General features: G+C 41.1%; 1 protein-coding gene across 1 annotated transcript; it reads right to left on the reverse strand.

The window, feature by feature from the left end:
* Positions 1 to 3,494: 3,494 nt before the first annotated feature.
* On the reverse strand, positions 3,495 to 10,888 carry LOC133629140 (denticleless protein homolog; the record flags this gene model as incomplete). The annotated part of the gene is made up of 3 exons (XM_062019809.1): positions 3,495 to 4,844; positions 6,361 to 7,223; positions 10,750 to 10,888. Coding segments are annotated over 3 exons (1,071 nt in total), but the record flags the coding sequence as incomplete, so codon positions are not given.
* Between the last annotated feature and the right edge of the window lie 233 nt (positions 10,889 to 11,121).

Consider the following 11,121-nt stretch of genomic DNA (forward strand, 5'->3'; position numbering starts at 1 on the left):
GTTTGATACAAAGGCAGAGTATGGGCCTTCCAAGCCCTACTTTTTCTTGGGTGAAGATTAGTTTCTCCTGTTGGTTGCATCTTTTACAAAAGGTCCTTTGTTCTTTTAGTTTTATTCCTACGTTGATTGTTTTTATCACTCCAATCCTGCTTCTTAAAACAACTGCATGTGTAAAAACAGCTGATTGCTTATGATGCAATACTTCCAATTTCCACATAACCGCCCTGCTGTTGACTACCTGTAGCAAATCTATTCAAGCAAATCAGAGCTCATTGCATTTATGTCGGTCACGTGTTGTTTTCAAGAATCCAGTGAATCTCCTGATTTCACAGTAGACACTGTCACTTCCTCCTTCAGTAAATCCATGAAAATTAGTAGAACAAAAATAATGATGCCACTGAATAATTCAGTAATACACTCCAATGATATCTGCTAAACTCCTGTCAACACAGCCTACTTTGCTGTCGCTGCGGCGTACCGTGGAATAGACGCTACAGTCTTAAGGACTATTATTAGTCTGGTTTTTGAGTACTTAACACTTCTTTCAAGAGCAGGAATAGGAGAATAAACTGAGATTTTTATCATTATAATGTCAATCAAACAAGAGAACACTGACATTTTTGACATTTGACAGTTACTGGTAAGTTGACCTAAGAAGGATCAGCTGTACTAGGTCAGCTTAATCTTTGCTGCTTGCATTTGTGTCCATCTCCTCCTCTGCCATGCTCACAATATGATGTGAAAGCACATAAGGAAACTAAGAAGTCACATAATTTATGATCCAGATAAAGAAATCCAGGAATGATACAGAAGTGAAGATACTTTACCTAACAATTCAGCCATTTGCCTTTGGATGAGAGGGCAGAAGTAAATCATACAGCCGAGTCCTTGAGGTGAAGGGAAGACAAAGTGGCTTTGCAGTAATATGAGTTGAGCTACTACTGTGGCACCTTCGTGTGAAGGAATGAAGCACTTCCTTAGCTGTTTTGCTCAAGTTTGAGAAATGCTTTGGAGTTTTTATGTAGAATCTCTTTGACTCATGAAAAAAAAACAGAGAAAAAGAGGAGGCTCAGTCTCATGTCTGGGCTTCCTACATATTGAATAAAAATCTATAGTATTAGAAGTACCTTCAACCCAGACCAAAAAGTGAATAATTCTGAGCTAACAGATGAAATGCAAAGCTAAACAAATTTAAAATATAATTCACTCAGAATCTTTTCATGGTGTTTCACCTATAGAATAATTTATGTATGACTGTAACAGACCTGTTATGGCTTGAAGCCTTTAACACTAAACAACTTAAAAAATAAGAACTACTGTGGCTCAAACAGAGTTAAGGGTACTGTGTTGAAATTAGTAAGACAGGGTATTTGGACTTCATTATGCACAATCCTTTCTGATCTTTGTGTCTACTTGCACAAGCCTGGAGTAATAAGTCTCCCTGTTGTAATCTAGCTGTACTTTTAGTCCCTGTGATTTTTCAATAATGCACAAATTAAGATGGAAAATTACTTATTAGCTTTTAAGAAAAAATGTAATTCAGATTGAGGCTTAAAAATGAAAAGTTATCCTTATTTACCATTTTGCTTTTGCCTTTCTGGTTTCATGCTGTCCTCACATCTGTGTGCATATTTTTATAAAACAATTGACACAAAATGCTCCTTTTGAAGTTATTGTAAAGAATTGCTTATGGGCTCCTTCCTGTTTGCCTTTTCCTCATCCTTGCTTTCCATTGCACTCGGCATTCTGTGCAGTGGAGGTGGAGAGCACTTGGTTATGGTCAAAGCTCTTCTTTAAAGGATGACACATGGACACTGTATAGTAGCAGAATGTATTTTATTTGTTGTAGACTGGTCCACGCACAAATCAGAGAGAGGAAAAAATGCAAGTCATCAGGTTCTGGTTTTCTGTGTGGAGAAACAGAGAGTCATAATTTCCACTCACTCGGAAAACTGTTTAGGTCAGCTTCAGGAGAGAAAGAATGAAATTTGATTGTAATGGACCTGGAGGAACACTATTTCCCATTTACTATTTCCCATTTTACTAAACTAGTATTGGCTATGAAAAACTCTTTTAACATTTAAGGAACCTCCTTAAGAAGAATTCTGGATGCAAGGCCTACACATAAAACCTTGAGTACAGTGACACTTCTAGCCAGCTACCAAACACTTTTGACAAATCTCTGGCTGGAAAGCATTTATTTCTAAATAAAACTTGTTAAGATATGATATACCACATACAGATAGTTCCTAGAACATTTTGCAGTGCCACAATTGTGTGTTTTCCATTAATCTCTGCAGGTCGGTTTACAGGGTGGTGCGGACACTCAAAGATGGACTATCCATGAGATTTCAGCCATGTTCAATGGCTGAAGAAACAACGGTGCCCAAGGAAGACTTTAGCACTCTCTGACCAACAAGGAGCTATCAACCCTATGCATCAAGGAGACAGTCTGTCAGAAGAGTTTCCTCAGTGGCAACGCTGTTTCTCCCCACACCCTTACTTCTGTCCCCTCAATGGTTTCTGTATGACTCGCTGCTAAGTCAGGGAATTGAGGCAATTACATTCTTGGGTTTATTTGTAGTTAGCTTCCTGAAGGGATTCTTAAGTCGGTGCTGTGACCAGAAGAAATGCTTGCCAAGGCTTGCTGACCATGCATCTGTACAGATCCTGGGAGTGCCTTTTCAGTTTTGCCAAGCCAGGTTAGCTCAAGTCATTGTCAAACTGCTAATAACTAAATTAGTAGCTGAGCAGTGAGAGGCATAACTTCCAACAAAGCAGTAGCAACAGCTATTGGAAATAGTACCATCATAAACTGCCATGGCCATTCCCTAATCTCACTTGGCAATTAGAGGGTAAACACCAAGGACAGAAATGTCAGTAAGCAATATCATCTGCATGGAAAAACTTGCAAGATACATAAGGGAGGATTTACATATACACATCAGATTTAGGACTAATATGTCAAAAACCTTAATTTGATTGTAAACCACCAAGTACAGAGTTCTGTCAGTCCTTTAGAAGGAAAAGTAAATTCAGAGATATAGCTTGCTGGCTTGAAACAAGAGCTCAGTTCTTCAAATGCTTAGTTCAGCAAATCTCTCTGCTCAAGGCAGCACTGGTTACCTCAAACCATTTGTCATATGTGTATCAGCAATTCTTTCATGTTTCTACAATTATGATTTTATCATGATAAGGTCCAGGCAGTTAGACAGAGTACAGACAGAGATGTGAAAGTTCTTTTGGCCTCTGTATGTACCTGAGTGCTCCTGCTAAAAGATGCAACTTGATGATGACTACTTTTATGTTTTTAAAAAATAGCACAATACACATTTACTTTTGCTTTGTAGCTGTAAGAGACCTTTCACAAAAGCCAGTTCCTCTCAAGTAATTTATTTCCTTGCAGAATACAATCTACAATATAAAATACAAGCCAGCACGTTTTCCTCTTAATCCCATTCACCTACTGTACTATTCAATGCTACTGTAAAGTAGGTGTGAAAATTTCAGATGGAAAACAAACAGTTACTTGGATCACATCTCCTTTAAATACCTCAATTCTTTCACAGTACAAAAAAAATAATAGGGAGGTTTGCTTTGGGTTTAAAAAAAAAAGTTTATAGGGTCTATTATACCAGAAGACGAAGTAAACTCTTCAACTTGAGATAAGAATCTTCTGCTAGCTGCCCTGGGGAAAAGCATGACTGAGGAGCCAGTATCATGAACCAGCAGGGCAGCGATCTCGTTTCAATGACCTTGTTCTATCAGCATCAGTGACGACTTATAATGGCAAAGCATTTAATATTAATACTTAAACTCTGCAAGTGCTTTCTAAAAGGTCAAGTGCCCTTCCTCACAAGCTATTATTTTACAGATGCTGTAAGCATTATGAAGTTATGTTATAAGCCATTATTAATGCCTTTGCTACAGGCCGAATCTGTAAGAAGTGACCGAGCAACTGGCTGTTATGGGATGTCTGTTTGGGACAGATCAAACTCAGTTGTCTAACGCACCTTGCCAGGATTTTACTTCATAGAAGTGACAAACTGTTTGCCTCAACAGGTGTAGTGTTGATGTTTCAAGAGCCATCTGATTCAGTAAATATGAAGTTTTCGGGCTGGGAAAAGAGGATGGCAAGAGGAGCACAGGCATTATGTATTTCATTATACTTTGTCTCCTCTTAAGACTGTAATCATCATCGGATGGACAGAGGGTGTTTAAAAGTCTTTTATATTTACTTAATACATTCCTAACTTCCTGGCTGGAAGCAGGTAGTCATTGTGGTACCAGAGGAGTAACTGTAGAAATGCCATTCAGCAGGAAGAGGCTCAGATCTACCTCCAGTTTCTCTACACACATTCCAAACACTCGCCTTTCAGGAGGTTGCAATGATTTATACATTACGCTTAAGTAAAGGAAGTTTCATCATCAAATTAGTAACATAAACTGACAGGCTATATGTGCCTGTCAACAATGGACAGCAGAATTGTTGCTGTCTTTGGACTACAACAGTTGCCATGCAAAACATACTCCATTGTTCTTTATTAAAAAAATCCCTCATCTGAAGTCAGTAGGAGACCATCAGTAAGTCTTGCGTAGATTTTCCACACTCAGGTGACTTCAACTGTTAATATGTTTAAAAACAGAAGAATGAATCCCTAAGTTTATGATTGACAATAAACTGTGTACTCTTGGGTCATTGTTGTCGGCATTGCTAAGTCTGTTCTTGACACCACCGTGGCAACATCCGTCAGGTGCGACCGCTGCATGCCGCTTCAGTCATTCTGTGGCTTTCTGTGGAAGTATGTGCAGATCTTCCTCATGGAAACTGAAGAAGTTGCAGCCTAGGGAGAAAAAAAGCCCAACAAATTAACAAGAGACATTTCTAGGTTAACAGTTCATATGCTGCAGGAGTCTTAAAAGCCTCCCCTCCATCAGTTTGTTTAGCTCCCCAACTAAGATAGTAAATGAAAGGTTCTTTACTATAATCTGTATCGCAGATAAGAGGCTTACTACCTACAGGAAACACTGCATAACACCTAGGGTTGTCTTACTGCTGTAAGAAAAGCTCTCTGGCTGCAGTTTCAGCTTCCCTACAGTAGGTGAGATGCAGATTTCTAAGATGCAGCAGATCAACAAATGCTGCTGGTATTCCAGGCACTTCCACAGGCTTTGGGTATAACACGGGAGCATCCCGAACTCTGAACTAGAGCATACTGGGCAGGAAAGGCAATTGTTGTGGAGTAATCTCTCTCTGTGGCAAATCTTTCTCTCTTGTGTTTAAGCACATACAGCATCAAGCACAAGTAGTCATAGGTTTCCTATAACCAAGATATATTGGTACAAGCACAATAAGAAGAGTTAAGCTGCTGTGCATAACTTAAGGAGTGGCGGATTGCCCACTTCATATGTGATGGAAGTGCTGGAAGACAGGAAATCAAGTAAGAAACGAAAGACCAAAAAAAAACCTTAGTGACAGCAACAACTCCTAGCATCAGGTACTGAATTGGGAGTAAAACTTCAATTTGATGATTGAAAATTTACCTGACAGTTACTGAAACAAGACTCAGTCAAGGACACTGTAGAACTCGTGAGTCCAGTTTCAGAGATGTGTTTCCAGTGTGGTTTGATTATAAAAATGTAATTATCATTTCTGAGTTTCCATGTTAAACCCCCATGCCCTCATAACAACTTTTGTAGCTGCTTTATAAGCTTAACTTTCAGATCCTAGGATGAGCTCTGTGCCAGGCTTCTTGTACATGAAAAGTAGGATTATGTAGGTCAAATAAATCCTGCCCTCTGACTCTTTTACAATTGCTTTGTTTTCTGCTTGTTTTCAATTGAAGGCACTGAAGACATTAATTAGCACCACGGTTTTAACCTGGGTAACAAATTATTTTGCTACCTGGGCTACAGTAGAATTTAGCTCTTTGTTCCAATGCTAAAGTGGCTTTCCAGTAACATAAACAGGCAGATGTGACGGTCAACACATAAACAGTAGATCGGCCAGGAAAGGTGCTGTCATTATTGTGCTTCTCAGAGTAAAGCTGTATTTCAGATGACAGCTACATCCTTTGAACATCCAGCTGGGGACTGTGAGGAACTCTGAGGTCCAGTATGCCAAAAGTCCCTTTAAAATGAGTGACACCATCATCCTAAAAATTCTCTTCCTGCACAGAGGGTATTAGCAGATAACAGCATTAATGTGTCTGGCTAATTAGGCCAGATATCATCCCTTTTGTCCATAACCAAAGGGATCAGATAATTCTTTGAATGCCTGAGCAGGACAGAACAAACAAGGGGAGAGTGGCAGCTGGGGTTAACTTCTTTCACAACCCTGTCACTGACCATCCTACTTACAGTTTTTGGTGAAGTGACTGCTGCTACAGCCTCTTGTCGTTTGGCACCAGGACTGCAAGACGATGGGGGGCTGTTGGATGCGCTCTGGCTGCCAGCTCTGCCAGTCCGTAGCTTCTCTCCCAGAGCAGACAACCAATTTTTTCTTTCAGGTGAACTATTCTCTTTATCTACTACCTCAGTGTCTTTCCCACATGGAGATCTGAGAAGATGTGGGGGAGTCTGAAGGCCCGATGGATTGATATGGCTCCCAGAAAAGGAAGGCTCCTTTGGGCTGGGGCTGGAGCCTTCATTGTCGTTATCCAAGTCTGCCAGGCTGAGAGAACCTTCATCACTAGCTTTTTGATCTGCAGCCAAGTGACATAAATTCAGCTTGGACTTCTTAGCTGCAAGGTCCAGTTCAGTCACACAGCTACAGGCCTGCAGACACTTCTGCCCTGCATTATCCTCCTTGCTGCAGTCAAGCCTTCTCTTAGCACGTTTTTCAAACTGGGAGTGTGGGGCTTTAGCAGGCCAAGCAGCTTCCAGGAGACCTTGGGTGACTTCTGCCAGGGCTTTTCTGGGAGAAGGAGTCTTTTTACCCACTTCTGGAGGAGAAGAGCACGGAGTCCTTGTAACCCAATGTTTAATGGACATTTTGGAGGAAGGGACCACTTTGGGAGAAGCACATGGGCTGTCTCCATTCCACTTGGCTGGGGTGCAGGCTGCAGCTGTAGGGGTTTTGAGAGTGCCTGTCAGAGTGTTTGTAGACAGGGGAAGGTCTCCAGAATAAATGGGAGCACAGGCAGCTGGCCGTGGTGAGGAAATACATGGGCTGCTCACTGTGAAGGCCTTGGCAGGAGTACTCTGTGGGCTGGTTGGTGGTCCTGATAAGGGAGAAAGAAGTAGTCTGATGAGGAACACAGAACAGCAAATTAGAGATAGCTCCTTTGTAAGCACCTCTTCCAAATGGGAGATGAATCCAGTACTGACTCTGCTTCTCAGACATACCCTTTTGAATTAAGAGGTTGTGTAAATCCCTCTAGTTTCAGTTAAACTCATGCAAGTCCTTTGTACAATCCTGTACCATGTTGACAAGTATAATACAGGACGTTTGTGTAATGTCTGACATCTATCCCTTCTGTAACAAGCACACTTATATGAGCTACAGCCAAAGGACTGCCAGACAGACAAAACAGATCTTAAGCCTTCTGAGTTAATCTAGCCTTGCTGGAAGCCTTGCAGAAGTCCAGACTGCTCTGTACCAAGATGCTGTCTGAGAGCAAGGCTGATCCCCACCTGTGCCACCATCTTTAACAGTGGCCTAATTGAGTTGGGGCACAAAGGTACTGTGCGCAGGTCCCACAGCTCATCACAATCCCAAGGAAGCCTTGCACTAACTACAGTGCCCTACCATATGAGTAATGCTGCTAGTCAGGTGTTGACGGAGGCATATTTCAAAAATAAGCTAAAAAAACCCGCCAAAAACAAGTGAGAGCTGGAAAGGACACACTTCCATCCTGTTGTCTTTTTGACAGGGTTTTCTGCCATGCTGCATTAGTATGAAGACAGTAGTTATTTACCACACCCAGCAAAATGTGAGAAATTCTTCACCTCCTGAACAAGGACTTAGATTGTATTTTCTTTGGAATTTGTCACTGTAGTAAGTTATCTCTTTCAAACAAATGATTCCCAAGCGGATATTTCACGGTAGCTTTTGAAGTCGCTAGCCAGGATGCAGAACTCCCTGCTTTTTAAAAAGGGGTTCTGAATACCTAGGTTCTTAAAACAGTAGTCACAGGTAGGGGCACGAGGACCTCCCTAGTAACAGTGGGAATCATATGTAGCAGTGATCTTGGTCTGCAGCAATGTTAGAGGATTTTATTTTAATATTATTATTATTTATTTCTGGCAACATCCAACAGAGAACTCATTACCAGTTTGGTAGATGCCTGCTTGCTCATCCATCTAACTTGCTGCGATGCAATGAAGTTGAATATCTCTTTATTTACTGTGTGCATTTCCACTGCTGAGCTCAAGAGCTCCAAACATTTTCTGTATACCAGAGAATTGTTGAATCTGAACTCCCAATTCTCAGCATTAGCACTGTACTGTAAAACACTCAATTAAAACAACGAGTAGTGTAAATAACCTGCCACTTTCTTTAGGATGCTGGGCTTCCCCACAACATTTTGAGGGAGCATCTACACGACTCTTTGATTATACAACATACCAAGCCTCTTCCCATCCTTCCTTTTACTGTATTATCTAGTATCCAAAATACAAGTACTGGTGCATCAGAACAAAATGAAATAGGATCCTGTATTAATGGATCCCACTACAAATCACTCTAACACACAAAACAGTCAAAGGCCCCTTTCCTGATGAAATGCACCACTTCATAACGACACGGTTCCATCTGGTCTAAACCAAAGTAACTGCAAAGATTGCTTCTCCTAATCTTTACTTTAAGGAGCACTTACAAGACAATAATAAAAATCTGAGCTCCTAGAAGGCTCTCCAGCAACTTTTGATCCCTAATGTCCATCTGCAAACTCATACAGCAGAAATATTGCATGACTAGCTCGGCACTTGCACTCTCAACCCCCAACCAGTCTGAAAATTATACTGGGGAGAGAGTGGATAAAAGAAAAACACTATTCTGAGAGTTGGATGGGTGTCACAGAAAGAAACAAACCCAAACCTGAGCAACATCCTCAAACGTGACATAACAAATACGAAGATCAGGGTTTTTTCTATGACTGCTTGTATTATTCAGGCTTCTACTAAGCTACTTCCAAGCTCTTTGCATTTATGCTGCCATTGCATGTAGTGCAATACTGTAAATACCTGCAGTCAACATGCATACCACCAAAACAGGTTACTTCAGAGGTTTCCTATCTTCTCTCCTAAGACCTTCAAAAGTCCAGATTTAAAAGCCACAAATTGTCCAAGCACAGGCCTGTTCCAGAAATTTAGTTACACAAAAACTTAGAGATAAGTACTGCAATCTAGGGAAATACTTTCCAAAGAAAAGGAAAGTCTGCTTGCTACTCTTCATGATGTAGGTCAGCAGTCAACATACAACCTCAGTCTGACAATTTGTTCCACATAAATGGGTGGGGAACTACCTAGATCTCATCCCAGCAGGTCTGAAATAGTACTTATCTTGCAAAGTCTCAACTAGTCTGCAGGTAAGTGCTACACTCTAACAGCACGTGCTTTGTGTTCAAGAGCCAAGGTCAGCAGGAAGCCTGCTGTCGTGTTTGCTGTGTCTGTGTACTTCCTCTTCCCTCCTGTGTTACTTTAATGTAGCCAGAGCAACTAGAAATAAGTTATTTTTCTAGGGTAACCGCCAAAGCTGACTTGTAAGGCTTTAGTGTATGAGCTACTTCAGGCTTCTAGACTAGAGCAATGCTTACTTCTATTTTGCTGAAACTAGTACACAAAGTGATTTTTGAGCCCTCTCTGAAGCAGAGCATGTGCACACACAACCAGCTATGGGGCAGACCTGGCACTCTCCCTGCTATTGTCCTGCAAACTTCCTGCAAGACTGTTACTCACTGGCAAAAGGTTAAGGTAATGGTATCCCATTAGTGGGATTTGGAGACCTTCAGCCTTTAGTTGTGCTAGCCAAGGTGAAATTCATTTGGAGAGTGGCTGGAAAAGATAGGCAGGATACAGGAAGTCACACCAGCAGCTGCTGGGAAGCTATTGTATTCTTAGTTTCAGAGCTACTCTACAGAGAAGTTTGGTTTATTTCATTTTGTGGAGGTCTTATTCTCCTCTCACCTACTCTACGGTAACAAAATGCAAGTTTCACACAAATCAAATCAGTGCTATGATCTTCTGGTCTAGCGTAATGTCCAGCGAGCAGCTTCTCTATAGAGCCCAGATCTGCTTGCTAACTGTAAGAGCACATTGCATAGCTTGTCTGATTGCCTAAGCATTCTAGAAAGGTATTGCATTTATTAACTAGCTTTAACATGCTAATAGATAAACACTACTGATTAATTCTGCAACATTATGATCATACCATGATTGTCTACATGCATTTTTGAAGTACTTTCACTACATGGCATTTGTCTGTATAGATTCAGTACCACTGTATGAAGCTGAAGAAAGAGATGTAAACCACCTCCTTTGGCTGTTCAATTGTTGAACCTTGCTGATACCCACTGAAGACCTGGCTGCCCATCAAGCTGTGTTAATGAATATTTCAGCCAGCTTTGTCTTGTTGGTGGCAGAAGCATTTACAAGTAGAAATGTTTGTCTGCCTACATGAATTGTTGTCTAATAGGAAAAAAAAATAGAAGACTAATAAGACAAGCCAAATGCTTTTGTTGGTATAGAGAAGAGACAAAATTCAGAAGCCATGTTGCAGAGGAAGACTTCTCAGGTCAGGGGCCTTACCTGCTCCATGTTGTTCTTCTGGTTTCTTCTGGGTGACCCAGCCCACTAGGCTGATTTTGCCGAATGCTGATTTCTCCTCCTCAGGACGGCGTCGTAAGCGCCAAATCCTCACAGTGTTGTCATCAGAGCACGTGGCAATCTATAGCACAAATTAGTTTGTTGGGAGTAACCAGAGCATATCCTATGGATCACTGTTCAAGTGAACTAGAACAGCTACACTCGATGCACTATGCCAATACAAATGAGTGTGAAGCCTGGTTGAGCGTAGATTTGCTCACAAAACAAACAAAATAACACAATTCTGTTTCATTACTGTACCAGAGAGCAGTATTTGCTTTAAAGAGGCCAAGGCTGCTGTCTTCATGTCTTTCT

Source organism: Colius striatus, unplaced genomic scaffold (assembly GCF_028858725.1).
Source record: "Colius striatus isolate bColStr4 unplaced genomic scaffold, bColStr4.1.hap1 scaffold_184, whole genome shotgun sequence".
In the NCBI taxonomy this organism is placed as follows: domain Eukaryota; kingdom Metazoa; phylum Chordata; class Aves; order Coliiformes; family Coliidae; genus Colius; species Colius striatus.